This window comes from Meles meles, chromosome 20 (assembly GCF_922984935.1).
Source record: "Meles meles chromosome 20, mMelMel3.1 paternal haplotype, whole genome shotgun sequence".
Classification (NCBI taxonomy): domain Eukaryota; kingdom Metazoa; phylum Chordata; class Mammalia; order Carnivora; family Mustelidae; genus Meles; species Meles meles.
The window spans coordinates 20,108,197-20,132,176 of record NC_060085.1 but is presented as its reverse complement, the minus strand read 5'-3'; the positions used below and the strand labels follow the sequence as shown (position 1 = coordinate 20,132,176).

At 56.8% G+C, this 23,980-nt stretch overlaps 1 protein-coding gene across 5 annotated transcripts in view; it reads left to right on the top strand.

Annotated features, from left to right (window-relative positions):
* Positions 1-23,980, top strand: part of CACNA2D2 (calcium voltage-gated channel auxiliary subunit alpha2delta 2) — a 139,836-nt gene that overhangs the window by 16,725 nt on the left and 99,131 nt on the right. For all 5 annotated transcript variants that reach the window (XM_045991637.1, XM_045991636.1, XM_045991634.1 and 2 more), the window contains exon 2: positions 10,073-10,154. In XM_045991637.1, the coding sequence (XP_045847593.1) occupies positions 10,073-10,154 (82 nt within the window). The remainder of the gene's footprint in view (positions 1-10,072; positions 10,155-23,980) is intronic.

Sequence of the window (23,980 nt, the reverse complement as noted above, 5' to 3'; positions counted from 1 at the left end):
GGTCCTTGGTCCTTTCCTTGGTGCTCTACCACCTGTGGAAGTTGGAGGCCCTTTCCCAGCCCTGCTCTGCAGCCTTTTTCCCACTGCTAAGGTAGGTGAACAGGGTAGGGACCAGTCTGGTGAGGGGGAGATATTTAGTTAAATCTATCTGTAGGCACTTCCAGAAGACTCTTCTTTGCCAGACTGCAAGCTAAGTTCTGCAGGGAGCTTGGTGATGGGACCAGGCTATAGTACCAAATCAAGGCAAGGGTCCATAAGGTAGGGTAAGGACTATGGATTTGAAAGGAGGTAGGGGAAATCCAGGAAGACTTCCTGGTGGAGGTCACTTGGTAGAGGTGTGTCAAGGCCAGAGAACAAAGCTGGCCCTGATAGGTTGGGTTCTGGTCTTTGCTCCACCTCTTCTCTGTACCTGGGTGTCCTCTGGGGGCCTGCCAGCTTCCACGGGGGGATCTCTGCCCTGAGGAGGAACCGAGGACCCCGAGTAGGGGGGGCTCTCTGTTTCCCTTAAGGCAGGAGGCCATGTCGAAGATGCACACAGAGGACGGCTATTTGTGGCTCAGCGAGGATTTGACTCATGCTGGGGGGCGGGGAGGATGTGCAGGAGGGGAGATAGGGACATGTGAATCACAGAAACAGACTGAAGTAGTCGGTGACACATGGAGAGAGCCTCTTTTGCTGCCTCTAGTCAGGCTGCAGCTACTGCTGTGGGGCGGGGACCAGTGGCTGGGGCTCCTGGATCCCTCTGTGACTCACCTGGTGACCTCTGCGGGTGCCTCAACTCTACCGTGCACTTCCCGAGACCAGGCTTGGGCATGGCTCCCCCACCAGAGCATGGGGCTGGGCATGGGGGCTGCGTCAATATACTCATCTCTTAAGGGTCAGCTTCACTAAACCTCAGTTTACCCATTTGCTACATGGGCCTGGGTAGGGGTTACCTTCCCATTGTGCCCGATTTCCTGGGAATTATCCTGGGGTGAGAAGCAGGTGCTACAACCCAAAAATGGCCATGATCTGTACCAGTAACTAGGGCAGGTGGCTCCTGGCCTGGGGAGCAGACGGCGGATCCTGGGCAGAGTGGCTGGCAGATACCCCGTGTCCTTGGCCTGGACACTTTGCTTTGTTCTGGGGAGGCCTCAGCTGGTTCGTGAACTCCTCTTGCTCCTTGCTTCGTCCCAGCTCTAGTCTGTGGGGAAATGCACAGATGATGACATCTGGTTGTTGGTACCTTTTGGAGACAAATGATGCCGTCCCCCCAGGGGAACCAAGGTGGTTGATCCTGCCGCCACTGCAGTCTGAACACCACCACTCCATCTGTCCATAGATGAGAAACTGAGGCACAGAGACAGGAGTGGGTGAGCCTGCACAAAGCCATGGACTCAGGCCCCAGGAACCAGAATTCAAGTGTGCAGGAGAAGGCAGCATGGGGCAGGGGTGGGTGGAGGTGCTGGGTGCCCCCAGATGGCACAGGGAGATGGAGCTACACGGAAGACAGCCCATGTCTGGGTTACTCCTTCTCCGCACTTTCTTCTTGCTTCCTGGAAAAATTGGCTGATCCAGCACCCAGCCCTTCTGGGAGAGCCATGAATTATGCACAGAAGCCACAGGCCCAGTCCTCGGCAGGCCCATCATAAATGAGCTTTAATAATTCATAGGGAGAGGAGCCAGGGAAAGGGAGTGCCTCCTGGGCCAGCCCTGGGGCAGCCTCTGCACTTCCAGCCCCTCTGCAGGCTTCCGCTGCCCAGCCCACCTGCCTGCTCCTGGGTGGGCCTCACGCCAGCTAGGCAGGATGGTGGGGAAGTCACTCCGACTCTGGGGGCCACCGCCACTCTGGGGGCCACCGCCACTCGGCAACTGGCCTGTTCTTCCAGGCCAAAGAGCAGGAGGTGCCTCTCTCTCGGAGGGCAGGAGACAAAAGAGAGGAAGTCTGGTGGAATGCTAGCTGAAACAGTAACCCTAGGGGGCATGTGGGGATCCTGTTGCTGGGGCAGGGGATGGGGGGAGCACAACTTAAAGTGGGGTGAGGAAGTGGATTTCACCAAGCAGGTGAGGTGTGGGCAGAGACCTGAAGGGGGTGAGAAGGGGGCCTCCTGGACTTCTAAGGAAAGAGCAGTCCAGGTGGAGGGAACAGAATGTGCGAAGGCCTGTGCACAGAGTATAGGAGTGTATTCAAGCCCCAGTGAGGAGGCCAGTGTGGCCTGAGGAGCAAGGGGAAGGATGCCATCAGCCTTGCCGGGGCAGGTGGCCAGTGAAGGAGAAAAGAGAGAGTGAGGCTCCAGAGGGAAGTCAGAGTCTCAGTTTGGGATCCATTCAGTTTGAGAGATCTGTTAGATGGCAGATGGCCAAGAGGCCAGGGCACGCCAGCATCTGGGCCTTTGAGACTAGGGTCCTGAGGAGAGGTATGAGTTGTCCTGATGGGCATTCATTAGCTGTGACCTTGGCCACAACACTCGGTTGCTTTGTGTCTCAGTCTCCCCGTCTGAGGAGTGGGGATGAGGGTTGGACTGCTGTGAAGATGAACTGAGGCAGCGCAGTGAGAATGCTAGTCTGTCACCGCTGTGATGCTGACTCACATGTGCAGGCCTCAGGCAGGGAGACCCCAGTTAGAGCCCAAATGGCCTGTGGAGGCCTCACGCTGCCCCTTCTTGGACAAAGAGAAACAAACAGAGGTCTGGAGAGGCCGAGCACTGTGCTGGATGTCGCCGCAGAGTAGGGCCTGGTACACAAAAGGGTCTGGGGGTGAGGTGGCCCCAGGGCCCATCCCCACCCTCCTAGTGGAGCTCTGGCCTGGATCCCCCACTCCTTGGTGACTTCTCCAGCCACGCTCCTGGTACTGCAAGGGCTGCTCCCATGGAAGCCAGAGCAGTCCCCCTTACGGGCTTCTCCCCACTGCTGGAAAACCCCATACCAGGCGTGGTGAGGAGGGACCCGCCGAGGGGTTGCTCTGGAACCCCCATGGCTGTGGATGTAATGACCACCTCACTTTCTAGACGAGTTACCAGAGGCGCCGGCAGATGAAAGGATGTTACCAAGGTCACACAGCTAACCATGGCAGAAACAGAAGTCAGGCTCAGGTGACCCTCCATGCTCCTGGGAAAACTTCCTCCCCCGTCTCAACCAGCACGTCCCTGGTTGAGGTTTGCCTCATCTATGGGTCCTTCCCATAGATAGCCGGAGCCCCCGTGGACCTTTAATCCTGCACTGATTGTGGGGAATGAGGCCGACATCTGTGACCATTTGCTGTGTGAGTCCAGACACCCTCCATCCGTCTCTGGGCCACACGGGCTGCCTGGCTCTCCCAGCCATGGGCCATGCTGCTCGCTGGCTCCAGGTTTTCCTGCCCTCCCCCAGTCAAGCTGTTAGGAGTAAATACTGGGCTGGACCCAGCGCCCTAATTAAAGCCGGCTGATTGTTCACTGTTAGTCTGAGGGGGGAGGCACAGTCTCGCTGCCACGGCTGCCTCCTAGCTGAGAGCCAAGTAGAAGGAAAAGCTTTTTCCCGGGGAAAGATAGGGAAGGGACAGCCCGTAATTAATAACCTCATTAAGGAGCAGTATTTGGGCAGGGTCCCAAGACACACATAGTCGAGGCCGATGTATTTGGACTAATTCGAGCTTCGGCAGAGTCAGCCCCTCCCCAGGTTCTCTGAGAGTCACTTGTGATAAGTGAGCCGCCTTTGTCCCCATGTACATGGGAGGGGGGTGTGGGGGGATGGGGGGCCTGACATGGGGGAGCAGTACCATGTTGCTTACACTATAGGGGTTTCTTTAGCTGAATTACAAATCAGTTGAAGATGGGCCAGTCCTTTGAGTCCTGTGCCTCAGTTTACCTGGTGAGGGGGTATGCGGCTAGCAGGGGAGCCTCATTACACCTGCATCAGCTGAGCCAGCACGCTCCCCATCACCCTGTGCTGACTGCCCTCCATATCTGTAGGCACTTTCATGTCCTTGGCCAGGAGTGGCTGAACCCAGCTGACCTCTCAGAAGCCAATGAGCTTGGCTAGACTTTTGCCCTCTGCCATCCTCAGCAGGCTGTGATCAAATCAGGATCGGGGGTGATACCCTGGGCTTTGAGTCCTGAAAGACGCCAAGGCCCAAGCATCTTCTCTCCTGAGCGGATGGGGAAGGATGCTCTGATCTCAAGAGGCCTGGCCTCTCCCACGGGGTTGGACCTGTGTCAGGGTCTCTGAGGCCACTCAGGGAGGGTTGCAACCCACCTGGAGGCCAGTCTAAGGCATAGGCACAGCCATCCCATGCTTAGGGAGCTGCAGGTCTGAGGAAGAAGATTGCACTGTGGGTCTGAGCCCATGAATGTGTGGGGCAGTCAGCATTGCTGACAACCCCTCTGTGGAGTCGTTGTTTTCAACTGCCTCTTCTTTGGGTCCTGAGAGGTAGAAAACTGGTGAGCTTTATTGCCATTTTCCAGATGGGAAAACTGAGGCCTGATTCAAAGCCTCAGAAGAGCCAGGACTGGATCCTGCCACTCAGTCTGGGTAGAGAGAGACATCCACCCAAGCAGTCAGGGAGGACTCCCTGGTGGAGGTGGCTGTGGAGATGCCACAGCCCTGGGGTGCAAAAGCCTTGAGCTTACTGCTATTTGCAATGTATCTGTGGTCCAGGGGGAGGGCCAGCCACGGCCGGGGTACTGCTTCAGCAGGGGCCACAGCTGCCATCTGCGCTTTGGGTGGCTGCTGGGAGACGAACACCCTCTCCAGGCCCACTCACGTCATCTTCCCCTGGGCTGGGGTTAGCCCTCTTGGGCTCTCTCCAGGTCTGTGTGTCTCCATCTGTCTGTCCCTTACCACTCTTCTCCTGCCCTATCTTTTCTTCTTTCCCCTTCAGAAGACTATGAAGGCACCAAGGTGGGAGGTGGCAGGCCAGCTGAAATATAATCAGAATAATTAAATAGCAATTTATTTTAAATCATTACCTCCCCCAGAGCCGGGAGAATAATTGGCCAGCCTGTCACGAGAGAAGCAGGAGACCTGTGGGCTGCCGCCACTGCCAGGCTTGGCTCCCATGCTCTGAGCCGCAGGTGGCCCCACACCCCTCACCCACCCCAGGCTCGTCCTGTTTTTGCCGTCCACCCCTCCTGCTTCACCTGCAGTTCCACCCCTGCCCCCCGCCCCCTACCTGCCCCTCGTGATGGCTGCTCTGCTGAGCTAGTGGGAGGACTGTAGATTGCTCATAGGTCCCCCAGAGAACCAGGTTGATCCAAGGAGTTGGCCTGGTGGAGGCAGCCTGCGGCCAGGATTTGATGGCAGAATGCCTCCGTCCGTAGTGGTAAAGAGGCCTGCAGAGGTAGAGGTCAGGAGTCCTGAGGCCCCTGCTAGACGCTGGCCACCCTGGACCTGCCCCTGTCTGCTCTGGAACAATCTCTGCCGCCTTTCCTCCTCGCCCTTCCACAGGGTCCAGCCGCCCACACCCACCCGTACCCTCGGAGGGTAAACCTGCCGTGTCACCTGTCTCTGGTTTTTTGATTTGTTTAATTATAGATGAGTTTTCTGCATAATTTATTCCAAAAGCCTGGATTATACTGTACAATTAAATCACATTCTGATCAACAACGTCGCGTATAAAATTAACAACTGGCAACAGTTTAATCTGTGCTGTGCATCTGCACGTGGGCTTTTTCCCTTTTTCCCCTCCTCCCTCTCCCCCACCCTTCCCCCCCCGCCCCTCCCCTCTGGGGGAGCCCGTGCAACTGGCCTCAGAGCTTGAGGCCCCAGAGCACGCCCTATAGGCTGGCCAGGGTCTTCCCAGGTTCGGGCTGGGCTCTAGGTGGTTCTGCGTGCTGAAGGGGGTCCTCAGCCCCAGTTCCTCACCCCGCATGGAGATGACCTCGCTCCTTTGCCTGTGGTTTTGAAGTCTGCCCTGGAGAGCGAGGCCTGGCGTCCTTGGGCCTTCCTCCTGCTGGGCGGCGCTCAGTCTGCCAGGCCCAGGATGAGTGCCCCTCTGCCCTGTGCCCACTCCCTGCCTCTCTCAGCCTTTCTGGCAACTCTTTCCACACTCCCTCCTTCCACGCCCCTTTCCCTAATTGCGGTCATTTAGTCATTGGAGGGAGCTTTCCTGAGCACTGGACGCTGCTGTGGGTGCTCTTATAGCCCCCCGGGAGTGCCTGGTAATTAGGAATCAAGGCTGCCATGTGGATTTGGCCATCGAAGCTTTCCAGCCAGTCATCCCCCCTATTTACAGACAGGAATACTGAGATTTGAAGAGACTTCAACTCCCCAAGGTCAAGGTCAAGGTCACAGAGGCACCTGTGCCTGAGGCTTCCCAGAAGCTGCCTCATCCTGCAAGGCTGGGGTCAGGGAACTGATGGAACCAGGAGGACAAGTCTGGCTTCCCTTTATGTATATGCCCTGCACCAACCCTTGCCAGGGGCCTCTGTTTTCTTATTTGCAGAATGGGGGCCCAGGGCCTGCACCTCCCTGGGTTCATGCATATGGAGGACACAGAGATACAAGGCTCTGTCCTCGGCCTCTCCTGCCCACACCAGTCATCCTGAGGGCTGCAGCCCCTGACTGCACGTGCCTCCTCCCAGACACTCTCTCTCCTCCCTATCTTACTAATTTGGCACTTAGAGACACTTGGAGATAAGCAGTGTCATCTTGGTGAAGAGCATGGAAAATCACAGGGACGCAGGGAACCAGCAGGTGGGCCTACCCTGTAGGGAGGGTGACCCATGGGCAGCACTGTCCGACCAGCGAGGCACTGCGGAGCCAGGGCTGATGGGAGCCCAGGCAAGATTTGGTCAGCTTGCCTTTGACCCAGTGGGGCCATGGACCCTGATACGTTTCCCCATACTTACAAAGCCCCAATGCCATTCCGCCAGGCGTGTGACTGTAACTGTGTCTGGCCACGTTAGCCTCGGCGTGGTGGGTGCTTTCTCCAACCCTCAGACAGGAGCTCTGGAGGTGTAGAGTTGACTACCGGCCTCCTCGGTCCCATGGTGTAACGCCTGGGAGCCAGCACTGAAATGCCAGCCAAACCCTGGAACCCGCAGAATCTCGTCTCAGTGAGAGTGAAATGATTTATCTATGATGTTCTTTTTAATACTGGGACACACATATTGCCTTCCTAATTGGGTTTGGTTTAGGTGAATACTCAGAGTCACTTGTTTTCCCTGGCACTGTTCTGATGTGTAGTGCCGCAGGGGCCTGGGGTCTGTCCGTCCATCAGGCCCAGGGCACAAGACAGGGGGCTGGAGCCACCTTCCCCCAGCCCCAGCCCCCAGGAGGACATGTGTCCTGCCATATCATGGGCAGACCGGTCTCTGTGGCCTAGAGCAGAGTCTAGAGCTGCTCAGCCTGGGGGTGGAAGTGGGGAGGCCATGTGTATGTGCATGTGAGTGTGTGTGTGTGTGAGAGAGAGAGAGAGAGACAGAGACAGACAGACAGTGGGAGGGAGGAAAGAGTGTGTGTGTCTTGGAAAGAATTGGATTTATCCTGAGATTTGGCTCTTCTAAAATTCTTTTAGTGTTGAAATAGCCTTTTTAGATGAAATGATGGTGATTATAATAATAATAATGTGTTGTCTGAACAAAATAAAAACTTGGCATCCATGTCTGTTCTTCCAATTAATTTTCTTTTACTTATCTGTGAAATCTTAGAACCAGAGACCTAGAGATACACTAGAAAAGAGTCAACAGCCTGGGGCCCAATCAGTGGTGTGCTAGTAAAGGTTCTACAATTCGTTCTGGGGGCGGGGGTGGGTGGGGGACTGTGATTTGTAGCATTTGCCGATTTCTGTGGTATAAATATTCCCACTATGGCCCATTTCAGGTTCTCAAAGCGATGATCCTGGATGTAGAGCTGGGAGGGGGTGCACATGCTCGCTTGGCTGACTCTAGCACCTTTGTGGATCAGGCTCTGTGTCTGTTGCTTCTTGGGTGGTTGGCCTTGGGCCGGTCACATAAAGCCCCTGTGCCTCAGTTTCCTCATCTGTAAAATGGGGATGATAATGCTCGCTGCTTCGTGATGAAGCAAGAGAGCAGGTGGCATGCTGACACCACTCCATGGACAGCACGGGTATCCTTGTACCTACTAGTCCCAGAGACGATTATGATTGGCATTCATCCTAGACGAGTGAGTGAGTGGCTGAGGTCAGGGTCAGGGCCAGGGCAGAGTTAATGGCTCCCTACGGAGACCAGCTCCTTGACCTCAACCATTTTTGTACCTAGCTGGACACAGCAACCCACCTCAACATTAGCCCCACCCCCCACCCCGGGCTCCATCTCAGGAGCACAAAATAGCCACCTGCCCCGCTGTCTACCCACAGCCACAGCCAAGCCATCAGCACCCGGCACGTAGAAGCAGGGGCCAAGGAGGCTCTCGGTTCTCTGCTGGGCTTTGCCCTCCCCTGGCTAGCAGCAGAGGCCTGATTGCCCTTTGTAGCCTGCTCTGCAGCCGGGCCCCCTCCTGGGCTTAGGGTTAGCTTTCTCCTTGTGGTGGGGAGTGGAGGTGGGCATCAGGCTGTGGCTCAGCCAGCAACAAGCTGAAGCTAATACCTATTGCTTTTGATGTTGATTTTTTTTTTTCCATCACGGTCCTGACATTCAGCTTGGCAAATTGCAATTAGTGATCCGCCCGCCTCCTGCTCCAAGTTCCCATGCCAACCGACCGGGGCACACACAATGGCACAGGCCCAGCCCCCAGCCATGGGCCTGAGGATGGATGTGGGGCAGGGGGCTGGGGTGGAGGCTCGAGCTCTTGTGAGCTGGGGAGCTAACAGCGTCCTGGTCCTGAGTGGCGCTGGGGAAGGTGGGGCAGGTAGCCAGCCTAGGGCACGTATTAGGGCCAGATTCGATCTTCTGGATCCTTTGGTTTCTGGGGTATTCCTACGGAGACTGGGGGCTGGTATCACCCCACCCCTACCTTGCCCTATGGGCTGTGCTTACCCCATGGTGTATTTAAATGTTTGTGGTAACTCTCCTGGGAGCCCTCCTTGGAATGGCCTTGTTCCCGGTGTGCTGGGGTGAGGAAGTTGAGATACCTTTTCAGATTTTCAGATGCATTAGGGCAGTGGCCCTTGGTCACAGCAGAGAACACCTTGGAAAGTGTGAAGAACATCTCCCTGGCAGGCTCTTAGCAAGGACTGTTATGGTTTTGCTCACTGGATCTGGCACTTCCTGAAGGCGAGTCACAGGTTAGAACATGAGCCGAGCCTCTTCCCAGAGGCCATTCCTGTTTGTGGGTGTGGGCTGGGAATACTGGGCCCTGAGGCCACCGGCCCCTCCTGTCCACTCACAAATATCCCGGTGCAGCACCCTGGACCACCTCTTCTCTTGTGTCCTCCTCATACCCTACAACGTGGCCCCAGATTATCCCCACTTTCTGGGGGAGGAAACCGAGACACTGGTGGGTCAGAGCAAGCCCAGAGTAATGGCAGTGCGAAGGAGATCTGCTCAGGCTGGTGGCTCAGGTGAAGGACTCCTGGGGCTCGCCAGGCCCCCAGAAAGGGGCCGGATGGTCTGAGCTGGACCTGCAGGCAGCAGTGAACTTCCAATAGCTTCTGTGTGTCGGACTGCTGGGAAGGCGAGGGCAGCCTCCACCGGAAGCTTTCCAGGTCCGCTTCTCAGATGAGGCCTGCAGGGGCAGGAACCTGCCCCCGGCTACACAGGGGCTTGGTGGGGACAGCAGTGACTCATGTTCCTTCCCCTTCCTCAGGCCTCACCCAGCCTCGGGGACAGGAGGCTCGGCCATGCAGCAGCCCCCAGATGGCTCACTCATGTCCCCCTCTTCCCTGGTGTCCAGAGTCCCCATGTTCAGAGCAGCAACATCAAGGGCTGGCTCTTCACGGTGAAAAATAGTCTCCCTGCAGGCTTCTTGGAGCTGCTGGACTCCCTCAGCGCATTTCAACGACAATCCGCTCTCCTCCCTGCCCGTCCGACAGTACGTGAGGAGAGCCTGCGCCACCAGGTCTGGGCTTCAAAGGGAATCGCAGCCTTACTCCAGTTGCTAGCCTCTGTTTCCCCTCCAATGAAAATCAGGTTCTGAAGGAATGGCTGCTACTGGTCGTGCCCCAGGTCACTCGGGAGGGGGGCCTTCCTGATACCTGTCTCCTCTCTGCACACAGGATGCAGCACTGGGCCCGGCGCCTGGAGCAGGAGATCGACGGCGTGATGCGGATTTTTGGGGGCGTCCAGCAGCTCCGTGAGGTAAGCCCACCGCCCTGTGCTTTCTGCTCAGGGGCCCTTTTCTGAGTGGGAATGGGAGAAGGGCTCCAGAAATAAGGAGTGAGGTTAGGCGTGGGGCCTATTGGGGCAGGTGGGGAAACTTCTAGAGTTTCTGAAGCTGAGCTGAAATCAAGCGTCGGGGTGGGGGTCCTGAGCTGAAATCAAGTGATGGATGACTGACTGAGCCGCTCAGGCTCCCCAGGCTTTCGGGGGGGAGGTCTTTTAAGTGGGGGGAGGTCTGTGTTGTAGTAGTGCCTGAGGTAGGAGGCCAGGCCCTGGAGGGTGTTGTGGGTGCACTTGTACCCAGAGGCTAAGGGACCGTCCACACGATGAGGGGGCAGCCATTGCGGGCCGCTCAGGGCGCTGCAGCAGGAGACCGGTTGAAAGCCGGTGCTTGGCAAGTTGAGGGATCAGGGCAGGAGGGGTGATTGATTAGGCGCAAACGGCCACATTCATCCTCGGAGATTATGTTAATGTTTGAAATAGTGATGTGAAGAGCAGGCCATCCGTCACCCCCAGAAGGCTGCAAAATGTGTCGCTGTCAGGTTCCTGAGCCGTTGCTCTTGATGTGGAAATGCAGAGGCTCTGAGAGCTGAGCTCTTGGCCTGCTTGGGTGGGACTCCAGGGACTCGCCAGAGCAGGCTTGGGCCAGCACGCCCCCTGGAACCGAGCAGAGGAGTAACGGTTCTCCTGCGGATGGTTGTCCCAGGACCGGCAGGGTGAACAAGAGTTTCTATAGGTGGTTCAGCCGTGAGGCCAGGTCTGGACACTGTTTGTGACATGCCTCTTGGTCAGGACTGGGATCAGCAGGTGTGTAACCTCTATGGGGAAGCTTCCGTGGGGTTTTAACCTTGGTCCTTTCCACCTGCTTAGCTTAGGGTAGCTACCCAGGAAATGGGGCTGGCTGTGAATGTGTTGCCACTGGCTGTGGATGGGACTGTCCCCAGGCCCCTGATCAGGGCTGGCTAACAAGGTGGTAACGTGACAGGGGAGGGAGTCCGGGTCTGGAGGTCTCAAGCCCCCAGCTTGCTGGATATCCTCCCCCTCGTGGCCCAGTCTCTCTGAACCTCCCTGCCCTAACTGCTGGGCTTGAATTGCACTAACCCCCATCCCACTCTTCCCGCGAACTCTTGATGACTCAGCCATACTTGGAGGCCAGCAGAGCTTTCCAGAGAAGACTCTGTAGGAAAAGCTGTTCCGGAACACAAGTCAGTTTATGCTCAGGAATTGCACCCGGCACTGACTAGGTTCTAAGTGGGCGCTGCCAAGTGTAGCCGTGCAGGTTAATGGAGAAATGATAGTACCCTGCAGTGTGTATCGTGTGCCTTTCCAGCTTTTGTATTGGAACGTGAGGTGTACCCCACCTCAGTTGTTAACTTGGCACCTCCTGTCGAGAATCTTCCCCGTGCCTTGACATCTCCACTTGAGGACACTGTTTGTTTTATAATCACGGGCAAATCAGACCTCGGACGTTTGCCAATGAGACGATAATGCCCGCATTTCATGCATGAGATTTGGTTCTGTCTGAACCGTTGAGCTCCCTGGCTGGTGAGAACCAGCGATGGAAGCCCACTGGTGTGCTCCTGGGCGAGTCCCTGATCCTCTCTGATCCTCGCTCTTGGTCTGTGGTGTGGCTGGAAGGTCGGGCTGGAGGAGGACATGGTGAGAATAACAGTGTGCGCTGACAAAGGTACAGCCCCCGTTTTTAGAAGTTTGACTCCCTCACCGATCATTTTCACTCCGAGAACCTGTTGGCCCCTTCCTTTCTGATGGGAGGTGAGTGATTGCAGACACTTTCATCAGTGAGCACACCTTCCCCCACACACACCTAGCCGCCCACCCCCAGGGTCACGCAGCTGGCTGCTTGGACCAGGGCTCCCGACTCCTGTTCCGGGCGCTGCTTCTCCCCTGGCTGCACCTCTCGGAAGGGTGGGCGGGTCAGGCTGAGGACGTGGGGAGCTGGGCTGGAGCAGGGGCTGTGCTTGGCACGGTGGTGGCCAGCCTGGCCTCAGGCGGAAAAGTGCTGATCCGGCGTTCCCGGCTGACTCCCCCTGGCACCCCTCCGCCTGGCGATGGCTGCCAGCTCTCCAGCGGCTCTCTGTCCTGCTCCAGTTTCTTCTCACCTGCTTCCTCAGCCTCTTACTTCCTGCTGACAGCTCTGCGACGGCTTCTTGGCGCTGGGCACTCTGGTGAAGTGGGTGGCAAGAAAGCAGGTGAAGAATCCTAGAGGCAAAGGACGATCCCCTGGGAGCAGGAGGGAGCCAACCTCCCTGCCCCCTACATGCCATCCCAGACCTGATAGAGTCACCATGGTTCTCCTTCACACGTTTATGGGAGGGCCCGTGGGGCCAGCACCTGCCCAGCTCTGATGGGTCCGGGGGATGCTTGTAGCAGAACTCCCACCTGACTGCAGGTGCTCCCAGGGATCCTGGCCTCAGCTTTGCTGAGCTGACATCTTCAGCCCCCAGGGTCCTCCCCAGGCCTCCCTGAGCTGATTCTGTGCTACTCCCAAACACCCTGAAGTTGGGGTGTCCTGATCAGGGCCCTCTTGGCCTTCTTCCCCTGCATGGCTGCCCTCTGCCCTTCTCCCAGCCCTGGAGGCTGCCCCACTCCCAGAAGCTGGGTGCCACAAGAGCTGGCAGCTGCAGGAGTCCAGAAACTGCAGACAGTGGCATTTGGGAGCATTTTCCTTGGCCTTGGCGCTTTCCTCCTCCCAAGCACAACGCCATGGGGGCATGGCTGCCTGTAGACCGGGGCCCACTTACAGGTTAGTGGGGTGTGGGGGCAATCTGCAAAGCACACTAAGGTGGGGTGTGGGGGCTATCTGCAAAGACCCCATCACGTTTCCCCATTTGAGCCCAGGGCCAGCATATAGTGGGTGCTCCCACTGTAGCCTGGTGCTCAAGGGCCATCCCCACCCCCATGCTTAGCCAGACATTCCTGAGCCATGCCGCCCCCACCCCTGGGTACCCCAGCCCCACCTCCCCCCAAGCCCTGGCCTATTCCTGATGTGACAGGGCACAAAAGTGTGGACTCTACTGTGGCCTGCCCTCTCCAGAACCCCTGGAAGCTGATCAAGGTCTCCCAAGCTCCTTGTCTGCCCTCCCCCATCAGCACCATATTGTCCCCATCCTGAGTGGGGCGGGGGAAGAGCAGAGAGCATATGCTTGGGCTCTGAGCTCATTTGCATAATGAGACTGATCAGGATGAATAATTCATCAGGTGCCTGGGGGTGCGTGGGGGAGGATGTGGCCATGGCCGGTCTCCCCGCTCTGAAACCCAGGTCACTCTGATGGGGACAGCCAGGAACCTACTCACGCCTGACTGGGTGTCCAGTGTAGAAGGGGAACAACTCTGGGTACTTTGCGGGAAAGCAAAGCAGGAGAGATTAGAGTCGGACATAAGGAAGAACCCCTGGCTTATCAGTGGCACCATCCTGAGACGGGTTCCTGACCTGGGTGAGACGCCTTCCTTGGAGGGTCTCTAAAGAAGAGAGGAAGAAGATCCTCTCTCTGGGGTGAAGGAAGTCTTCCTGGCCAAAGCTGGGCTGGGAACAGAGATCTGGGGCCACAAGTCACTCTCTGGAAAGGGTCAAGCCAAGCCTGGGCCTATGGGAGCCTTTCTCAGTCCACATTAAACTCTCCTCCCTCACCTTCTGATTGGGGCAGAAACAGCTTAGAGCCCTGTCAGCGTCCCTGGCTGCCTCAGTTCCGTGACCGCCTTAGCTCGGCTGCTGGCTGCTGGTTATTCCTGTGGTCCTAACATATAAATGGGAAAACCAAGGTCCTGAGCCACTGTCTGTGTGAACCAGTCCCATCCTGGAGCCCCGACAGGCCAGTGTTAGGCAATAGTGGGGTTGGGGAGGAGTACCAAAGCCAGAGGTGCAGGTCTGGGACCTGCCTGAAAGAACTACCCTGAGGCAGCCCCTCCCCTCAGCGGCTGAGCTGTGTCCACAGAGAATAGGACCCTAGGACTCAGAGATCCCTATGCCCAAATCTCCTCCCCCTCCCCCCACCCACTGCACTGCTGTGCTTCTCTGGACAGGCATGGTGATTCAGACCGATGGCGTCTGTGATGGCGTCCTCACTGCTCTGGGTAGCCAGGAATGGCATTTCTGAACCAGTGATGGTGCCTCAGTCCCAGCCCATCTTGTCTGCCTCTGGCCATTCCTGTACCCCGCCTGCTTAGTGCTCCCTGGGACTGTGTAATTAATATTTGTGGAGTGCCACATCTGGAGCTGGCTCCTGGCAAGGACCAAAGTCTGGCCACATCAAGGGCCCCTTTCCTAAGGTGCAGGAAAGCAGGGACAGGGAAGCAGGGACAGGGCCCCTTCACACGTGCCTTTGAGTCAGGCCTCCCACTGTCCCTCCAGCCCTCCCCGCTGGCTGGTACCACTAATTCCTAAAACTCATGTGTACCACACACTGGCTTAGGGGTGGTAGCCAAGGCTGCACTTTGGCCCCCATCTGGGGAGGGTCCTCTCTGGGAATCTGGATATTCAGGTGGGGTTAGTGGTGCCAAGAGTGCCCGGGAAGCTCAGAACCCTAGAGGGGCTGGGGTGGAAGAGAAGGAAGGAAGCCAGGGTAGGGGAAGGTGCCTGGAAACCCTATAGCCCCTGGAGGACCAGGAAAGGGGAAATGAAACAGTGATGACCCCCAGAACCCAGTTGGTCCTTCTGTCAGAGCTCTGTGGTTCGCATGTGCCCTGAGAGGCAGGCCTGCAGCTCCTTGGCCAGGCGGACCCCCTCCACCCTGCCCGCCCTTGGAGACCAGCGCAGCTGTCCCAGCGGACAAGCTCATAGCCAGGTGAGGGGTGCTGAGGGAGCCCCAGCCAGGCCCATCAAAGCCCCTCCCCACAGTTCCCGGAAGTCTCAGAACCTTAGCCATAGGGGCTCTGCTTTTGCTCTGCCCAAAGCCCCCACCCTTCCTCCAGCCACCCCCCAGTGAGACCCAGCAGCGCCCTCCTTTCTCCTGGTGAAGATGATCAGGATGTGGGGCGCGTTGGGGTGGAGGTGGTGGGGGGCGCGGGTGTGAAATATGCTGCTGGGTAGGGATTGCTGCCGCTCGCCTCCCTAAAAACCCACATATATTATTCTTTAATGGAAAGTTAATTGTCTTATTATTCCCTCCATATGGTCCTCTTGCTCGGCACCCAGCGGGGATGCATGGGGCGGAGGAGGGGCTCCTGGGAGGGCGTCTGAAACGTGGTGAGGCCGCCACTTGAACGTAATTACATACACAGAAGCAGATGCTTGGAAGCCTGGCCGAAGCCCGCCCGCCCGGACCCCCTCTCTGTGCCCCCAGCCTAGCCTGCTCCCCAACCTCTTTCCTTCCCAGGCCCGCCCGGAGTGGGTGGGGGGCTCTTCTGCCCCTCCCCCACACAAAGTCAGGGAGTGCTCTCTCCTGAGCACTGTGCGGGGAGACTGTGTCCTGCTCGCCCCCTCCCCACACACTCCGTTGTCGCCTCCAGGAGAAAATTCCATTTTTGAAGCTTTTCAAAAGCCATTTCATCAGTGGCAGGAGCTCCTGCCTGCGGGCCAGCTGACTGGCTTGGGTCTCCAACACCCCTTCCACGCACCCTCCCACCAGAGAAGGATGGTGTGGGGGAAGGGCTGCCCAGAGACATGTTGCCTGGGGACCCTGGCTTATGTTGGCCATGCCTTCCGGGGGCACCTGCTCCTGAGCACCAGGCCAAGACCTGTGCCCTCCTCAGCCCCTGTCCCCTCGCAGGCCTCTACTCTTCGTACTCCCCAGAGAGGGAGGGTGTTAGGTCAGAACAGCCTCACAGCAGGGCAAGGGCACAGTGACAGGAAAGTCCCCAGACAAGCATGAGTGGGTGGTTGCCTCCCTAGCCAGTGCAGGAGCCCCTCGCTCTGGAGTCTTGCAGCGGGAGGCTGGAGCAGGGAGCCCTGCGAGGAGGCTTCTGGAATTCTGGCACAGCCTCAGTGAGCAGCTGCTACCCAGCTGCCTGTGGAGGTTGTAAGTGTGGAGGCCACAGGTCTGTGGGCAAGGCCTCTCTGGTGGGATCAGCAGGCCCATGGTGGGTGGTACAGGCACAGGAGAGGGACCACCGCAGGGCCACGGCCGAGGTCCGTTTCAGAGGATAGGGATCAGCTCAGAGCAGGAGGAAAGAGTTGTACGTTCCAAAGGTGAGACCTACCAGAGGTCCCACAGCTGGCAAGTGGCAGAACTGGAACTTGAACCTGGAACCTATGCCACAGGCAGCAACTCCACTGTGGGTGATAAGAGTGGAGTGGGCAGGACTGGGCCTTCCCACACTGAGGGACCTAGAGCGTGGGGTCCTGGCCCTCTAAGTCTTGCTTCCCCCATTCGTGACATGGGGATCCAAGCACTTCTGTCCTCATGGGACGAGAGGATCTCAAGAGACCAGGGGCAAGGAAAGGCTGTGGACAGAGCCCTATAAATGTGGGGATGCCTTTGTGCTCCCCTCCCCACTATCAGCTGCTTGCCCTTCCAGGAATTGGTCACAGTTTGAGGAAACTCAGATGCCCGTGGTGTCCCCTTTGCTTGGCTCAGCCCAGGATTCTGGAGATTAGTTTTCTCGTCCCTGCCGTCTGAGTCCGTTCCAGCGGCTAGAACAGAATACCATAGACTGGGTGGCTTATAATCAGCACAGTTTCTTTCTAATGTTTCTGGAAGCTGGGAAGTCCAATATCCAGGTGTCTGGGAAGTCCAACATCCAGGTGTCTGCGAAGTCCAGCATCCAGGTGTCTGGGAAGTTCAGCATCCAGGTGTCTGGGAAGTCCAGCATCCAGGTGGTGTCTGGGAAGTCCAGCATCCAGGTGTCTGGGAAGTCCAGCATCCAGGTGTCACCAGATTTAGTGTCTGGCGAAGGCCCACTTCGTGATTCACAGACAGCTATTTCTTGCTTTCCTCACATGTTAGGAGAGGGAAGGGTCTCTCCAGGGTCCTTAATCAGGACCCCGATCCCCTTCAGAAGGGGCTCTGCCCTCATGACCTAATCACATCCCACAGAGCCCACCTCCAAATACCAACTCCAAATACTGGGATTAGGCTTCAAAATATGAATTTGGGGGCAACACCGATAATTCTGTCTCTAGCACTGGCTGACCATGGCATCTTTTGGGAACCTTAGAGGGAGAGGCAGGGCTTGAAGAAACAGGGCCCATGGACCACGGAAGGGTGGGCGACTCCTGGAGCCAGGAACCCGGGGAGCCAGCTGCAGAGACACCCCTAGGGAGGAGGCAGGCAGTGGGGAAGGAAAGGTACCCGATACTCCAGAAGAGGCCTGTGAATCTGTCTCTCAAATCAGCCAACAAGCTGGGAGCTTGTCTCCAGGCCTGGTGGAGTGGGCATGGGCCTTGGCTGGCAGTGCAGCAGAAGTGGTAGGAAACCACTGATCTGTGCGCCGGCCCCAGGTGTGGGCACTGAGGATAGGTTAGTGGGTCAGAAAATGGTGTGGCTGAGGCCAAGGCTGAGGTTCATGGGTTCTTGAGGGTGGCAACTCCAGGGATCTCTGGAAAATTCGTGACTGGGGTCCCTCCGTTTATTTTATTTTATTTTATTTTATTAATATTTTATTTATTTGACAGAGAGAAATCACAACTAGGCAGAAAGGCAGTCAGAGAGAGAGGAGGAAGCAGGCTCCCCGCAGAGCAGAGAGCCGGATGCGGGGCTCGATCCCAGAACCCTGGGATCATGACCTGAGCCGAAGGCAGAGGCTTTAACCCTCTGAGCCACCCAGGCGCCCCTATTTTTTTTTTTAATTTTTGTTTTTTAACTTTATTTGTGTAAGTAATCTCCACACCCCACATAGGTCTCGAATCCATGACCCCAGGCTGCTCTAATTGAGCCGGCCAAGTGTGGGGTCCCTCAGCTTAAAGAAGAGATCATTTCGGAGGCATGGTCATGCCTCACCAGGCCGACCGAGTGCCTCTCTGGAAGTTTGGGTTGAGAACCCGTGGCTTTGCTGCACACTCCTTCCCCAAAGTGGATGACTCTTGATCCTTCCATTTTGGGAGTCTAATTTGTTTGTCAGATTTTACTAACGCAAGACACCTCCTCTTTCCCCTCACACAGCAAGACTGTTCTGATGAACTCTCTGGGGTCCCCAGAGAGGCTGGCCTGATAGCAGGACAGCTGGGGGTCAGCTCCGATGGGGACGCAGTATTACAGATTATTGAGAACAGAACAGGTCCGTTCCCCTCCCTGCTGGCCTCTGCATCCATCCCTGGAGGGCACTGCGGCTACATGTCCTGAGCTAGGGGCTGGTGTGCATGATCAAGGGTGGCAGACAGTATGGGGGTAGAGGGCAGAAGGGGTTTCCGTGCTGGGCCCCTGGGTACAGCTGACTTGAGCTGCATTCCTCCCTGCTCCTCCACCCCCATCCATTGCTGGATCGGTGGCAGCCATGGGGACACTTGCCTGAGATTTGTGGAGCCCCAAGCAGTTGGCAGAGGCAGAGAAGTAATTGGTTCTGACAAACCAAAGTCAGCCCCAGGGGCAGTAGGAGCAGCATTGACCATGACCAGGCAGGAGACGGAGGAGGCTCAGCCCGGCCTCCCTCCACCTTCCTTGAGCATGGCTCTCCTGTCCTCATGAGCAGAGATGGAGAGTTTGGAGAATGTTACAGAAGCCCGAACCTCCCATCTTTCCCATAGTTTTCTCCCAGCCCTGGGACCTAGTGGCTCTGCAGGGCAGCTGGCTGGCTCCTACGAGTGTGTGGGCTGAGGCTGGGGGATCCTGGACAGACTCCTCAGCCCACTCCTTGTCCATCCTTGGGTTCTCATCAATCAGGAAGTCCCAAGGCTTGAGCGTCCTGGCCTAAGGGTGTGGGGTTTGGGGCTGGGCCCCCTCGAAGAGGTTATACAGTCCAGGTGGAGAAGCAGGCTGCACACACACGGGGGTGGGGGCACACGTACATACTCGCCTGCACCCCGAGGCTGGCCAGGAGTGGGTGCTTAGCTAGTGACTGCTCCGTGGACAGATAAGCAAAGTGGCAGGCATCTGAGGACCAAGAAGGGGGAAACCAGGGCTCTGATTGCCCCACAGGACCATGGGAAGCATCCGGCCCTCCATGGGGAAACAGAGCCAGTGCATCAAGGTAGACCTTCAGTGCCAGAAGCCCTGGGAGAGGTAGGTTCGCATGGGATCTGCCAGGCTTGGCCCCACATAGAGGGTCTCTGATTACTCTTTGTGAGGGATAGAGGGTACAGGGCGCCTTGAAGAAGGGCCCAGGAGAAGAGCCCACTGCAAGGTGTTTGGCACCCAGATGTCAGGCTGGGGTGGGGGAGACCGGGCTGTTCCCAGAGTGACTTGAAGGCCTGGCTAAGGTATGTGGCCTGCACAGGGGGAACGGGGAGACTTTGGGCCCAGCCATCCCTGTGCCCTCCCTGTCCCCACTAGACACCCCAGCTTCTCTTCCTAGTCCACTTGCCATTCTCCTCACTCACCTCCAGGCCTCACCCCGTTTTAAACCCAGCCCACAGCTCCTTCCTCCAGGAAGCCCTCCAGGTCAGTGCTGAGGCCCACCGTGTCCAGTGCACCCACTCCCTTCAGCTTTTGCATCCTTTGGGTATGCACGGAAGGCAGGAGCTGCCAGGAGTCTTTTGTGGGCATTCTATGGGGTAGGGAGATTGTGACCAGAACGCAGGGCCCTGCCCAGGCCTCCCCAGGGTCCACCTGAACACGGCAGTCAGACCTAGAAGGCAAGCAGCCCCTACTCCCCCACTGGGATTCTTGGTCCCTTGATCACCGAGAGATGCCTCCCTGACCTGCGGAGGTTCATGGAAGTAGAGCCCAGGAGAGCACATGTAGGGGAGAGAAGACAGGAGCGCAATGGGGAACGGGGCTCTGTGTGCACCTGGGAGAGCCCCTGCCAATCTGCGTGCGTGCTTCGTGAGGGGTGTGACTGGGCAAGTGTGTCCATACACGCATGTGTATGTGGCTGAGCACCGTGTGGAGGTGCGAGCAGGTTGGGATGGTGAGGAGGCAGATGCCGGGAGTTCTCTGTCACCCGAGCAGGCGAGAACTACTTAACTGGTTAATTAGTGAAGCTGAGAAATCTCAGTTGTGGGTGAGGAAGGAGCTCGCCTTCATGCACACCCGCCACGTTTCTGTGCACCGTAAACATGTCCCCAGTGACTCTGCCTGCAACCGTGCGCAGCAGCCCCGCAGGGGCACAAGGTGCCAGTGGGCTGTGGCTCGATGTCCTGGCACCCTGGTGTGTCTGCATCCCGGGATGGCTGCTCAATCAGGTGGCACTTCTTTGGAGAGCACAGGCCTGGTGCAGGCCGTCCTCGTCCCTAGTGCAGTGCATGGAAAGACTGGAGAGATGAGGCTACAGAGACATTGTTCCCATTTCACAGATGAGGCCGCTGTGGCGGTGAAGGGGTGTGGGCAGGAGCCTCCTTTCCAGGTCTTGGGCATCCTGGTGAGGGAGCATAGCTCTTCCCACCCGCCCGGGACTGAAGTGTTACTTTCTGGAGGCAGCCGAACAGTTTGGGTGCCTGCGGGCTCAGAGGAGAGCTAGAGCTTTCTGTAGCCCCTGACTGACCTCTCCCCGCCTAAAACCACCAGGTGCTTTGTCACCAGCTGGGCCTGATTCCAGCCCCCACCCCCTGCCCTCCCTGCCAGCTCAACACCTCCCCTCTGCCATCCTCCCATGCACCACGGCTCCTGGGCCCCAGGGTCGCCTCTGTTCTGAATCCTCCATTCAAGTGCAGCTCCTGAGGCACTAATGGGGTTTGTGGGGCTTGGCTCTGAGCCTCAGAGTCTCCTGGATGCCAGCTCCCCACTCTCCTGCTGCCGCACAGACCCCGGGCCCCTCTGCTGCCTGCGCTGTCTTTGCACGCAGGGAGACCCGGAAGCTGGGTCAAGTGGCAGCCACTTGCCTCTTGATCAGGTGTTGACGGAGGAGCCTTCATTATGCTCCATCTACAGGCACAGAATAAATTGGTGTGCAGTGAATTTATTCTTTTTAAAGAGGGACTTTCACACTGGGGAAAACTTTTTTAAAAAGAACATTTATATAAAAAGCAATTACCATGCCGGTAATTTTTATGTATTCTCTCCCTTCCACCGCTGCCTTTGTGTTTGAACGTGACCGCCTCCTGGGCAGCTGCAGCCTAGCTCCCTGGCCTCAGACTACAGCTTCCCCGCCTGCTGGAGTGCCTCCTCCTCCGGGAAGGCTCCCGACGCAGGCAGGGCCTGGGCCCAGCAGGGGTCCAGGCTCCAGAGCACGGCTGGGTGGATTTATGTTCAAAACTCGGGTGCTTTGGAAATTTCCTCCTGCATGCATCTCTGTCCCAAGGTTGCTCCAATTCCAGGGCTGGTGCAGCCCTTCCAGGGCCCCTCTTGGCAGCACTGAGCACTTAGAGGCACCTGCTTCTCAGCAGTGTCACAGACCGTCCGTGATGGGGGAGGTGGTGGTGTGGGAACAGGTATTTTCTCTCCCAAGGAGCCACTAACGGGCACCCTGCTTCCCCAGCCATTATTGCTCTCATACTCGATGCATTATGTAAATTGTCTCTGTTGCTAAGTGGTGGAGGAGCTGCTCAGGGGGAACGGAGGTCTGGAGCCTTCTGGGGGGGGGGGAGCGGGGAGGCAGGAGACTGGTCCTGAAAACTCACTGCTCCACGTCAAGGAGGATCTGACAGCCCCCCAGCTCAGACTGGGACCTCCAGGGCTTGCACACTGTCTCCCTCTATGACCACAGCTTTGTGAGGGTGCTGGCAGCACCACCCAGCAGACTGGGGCTCCCGGGAAGCTGGGGAAAGCTTTCACTGAACAGGACCATCAGACTCAGCCTTTCCCTCTCACCTCAAAGTGGCTCCCAGGATAGGGCACGTGCCCCTTTGCTGCCCAAGGATGCATGCTTCTGCCACCTGCCCAGGTCTCACCAGCAGCACCTATGACCACAGAGCCTCCTGAGAAACCCTTGGCAGAACCAGAAAAGGTCGCGTCCATCCCTGGGGCTCGGTGACCCACCACCTGCGCCCTGGGGACCTGGCGGCTCCTTTGGCAGTGAGGCACGATGAGGCACTTAAGGGGCAGGAAGCTTCCTGGGTGGAACAAGGCCTGGGTGATGGAGGGGGCTCTCCCATGGTTCTTGCTTGGCTATCAGTCTTCCCTTTGGAGTCACAGACCGGGAGGTCTGGGTCCAGTGTCTCGTTCACTGTTCTCCGTTCTCTGAGGGCTCTGGATTGCCTCCAGCTGAGCCCAGCTCTCATCTAAGCTTGCACTTGGTATGCAGCTCCTCCGTGGAGGTCTCACCCCTGCCCTCCCTGGGACTGGGGGTCCCCCTCGGGTGGACGTTTGTCCTGCGCAAGGAGGCCAATGGGTTGAGAAATTGCAGGTTTTCGCATTTGCCGGGAAATTACATGATGAATTGGGGATTCCAGGGAGGGGATGAGAATTTGCACAGACGTGTGTAGCTCACCCAGCCCCACTTCTCAGGCTGTCCCTTTCCTCCCCAGCTCTCCCCAAGCGTGGCGGCCTGTGAGTCTGGGTGACTCACCCCGGGGCCGGTTTAAACAGAGGTCAGGGCAAAGGTGGTGAGTGTGCAGCGCTGCACAGACGTGGCGGAAGACGGGGAACTTCCTCCCCTCCCCGCTTCGTCCCCCACTGCGGGCTGCTGGCCCTCACCTTGCTTTCTGATTACCCCCAACTTTGGGGAAATGCGGAAGTGGGTATGAGGGTTAACCAGACCGGGGTCACCAATACTAAATGGGTGTTTTGGCCTAAGGATCTAGGTCTGTGTCCTCAGCTGATCCTTCAGTTCTGGAAAGTTTTCTTGAAAGATTTCTTTGACTGTTTCCTCAATATTTTCTCTGCTTTCTAAAACCTTTAATTCAGAACTTTTTCTTTTTTTTCTCTCCTTTTTCTCTGATTTTCCATCTCTGTGGTTTTTTTAATCAGCAAATTTCTTGATTTATCTTCCAACCTTTCTATGAAGTTTTTTTTTCAAGGTCTTATTTATTTATTTGAGAGAGAGAGAGAGAACACAAAAGGGAACTGAAACCTCGAACTGTCTTCATTTGCCGGAAGAGCAAACAGAGGTGGTGGTGATGTCGACAGAGCATCATATCAGCTTCGCCCTCTGGGGGCCCCCAGCTCCAGGCCAGAGACTGGAGTCCAAGCAGTCAGTCCCCTGTCACCAACTCCTCTGCCTACATTATCGTTTCTCCTTTCTTCCTTCTCCCACATCCCCTTCCTTCCTCCCTTTCTTATTATTTTTTTTTCTTTTTCTTACCTTTCTAGATGAATTGTTTTTAAAGATTTTATTTGAGAGAGAGAGATCACAGAGGGAGAAGCTGATTCCCCGCTGAGCAGAGAGCCCGATGTGGGACTCGATCCCAGGATCGTGGGATCATAACCTGAGCCGAAGAAAGACGCCTAATGCACTGAGCCACCCAGGCACCCCTCTAGGTGGATTTTTAAAGTCAGGGTTTGAAAATTGACGTCTTGGGGCACCTGGGTGGCTCAGTGGTTAAGCGTCTGCCTTCGGTTCAGGCCATGATCCCAGGGTCCTGGGATAGAGCCCCGCATCCGGCTCCCTGCTCAGCAGGAAGCCTGCTTCTCCCTTTCCCACTCCCCCTGCTTGTGTTCCCTCTCTCACCGTGCCTCTCTCTATCAAATAAATATATAAAATCTTTAAATAAAATAAATTTAAATAAAATAAAAAAAATAATAAAATTGGCATCTTGTACGCACACGGTGTAATGCCATAGTTTCACCAGGCATGCTGTTAGCAGCGCAGCAGCCCCTCCTCTCCATTTCCAACTCCCCAGAGGCTGTCACTTTCTAATCTCAGAGCTCCGTATCTCT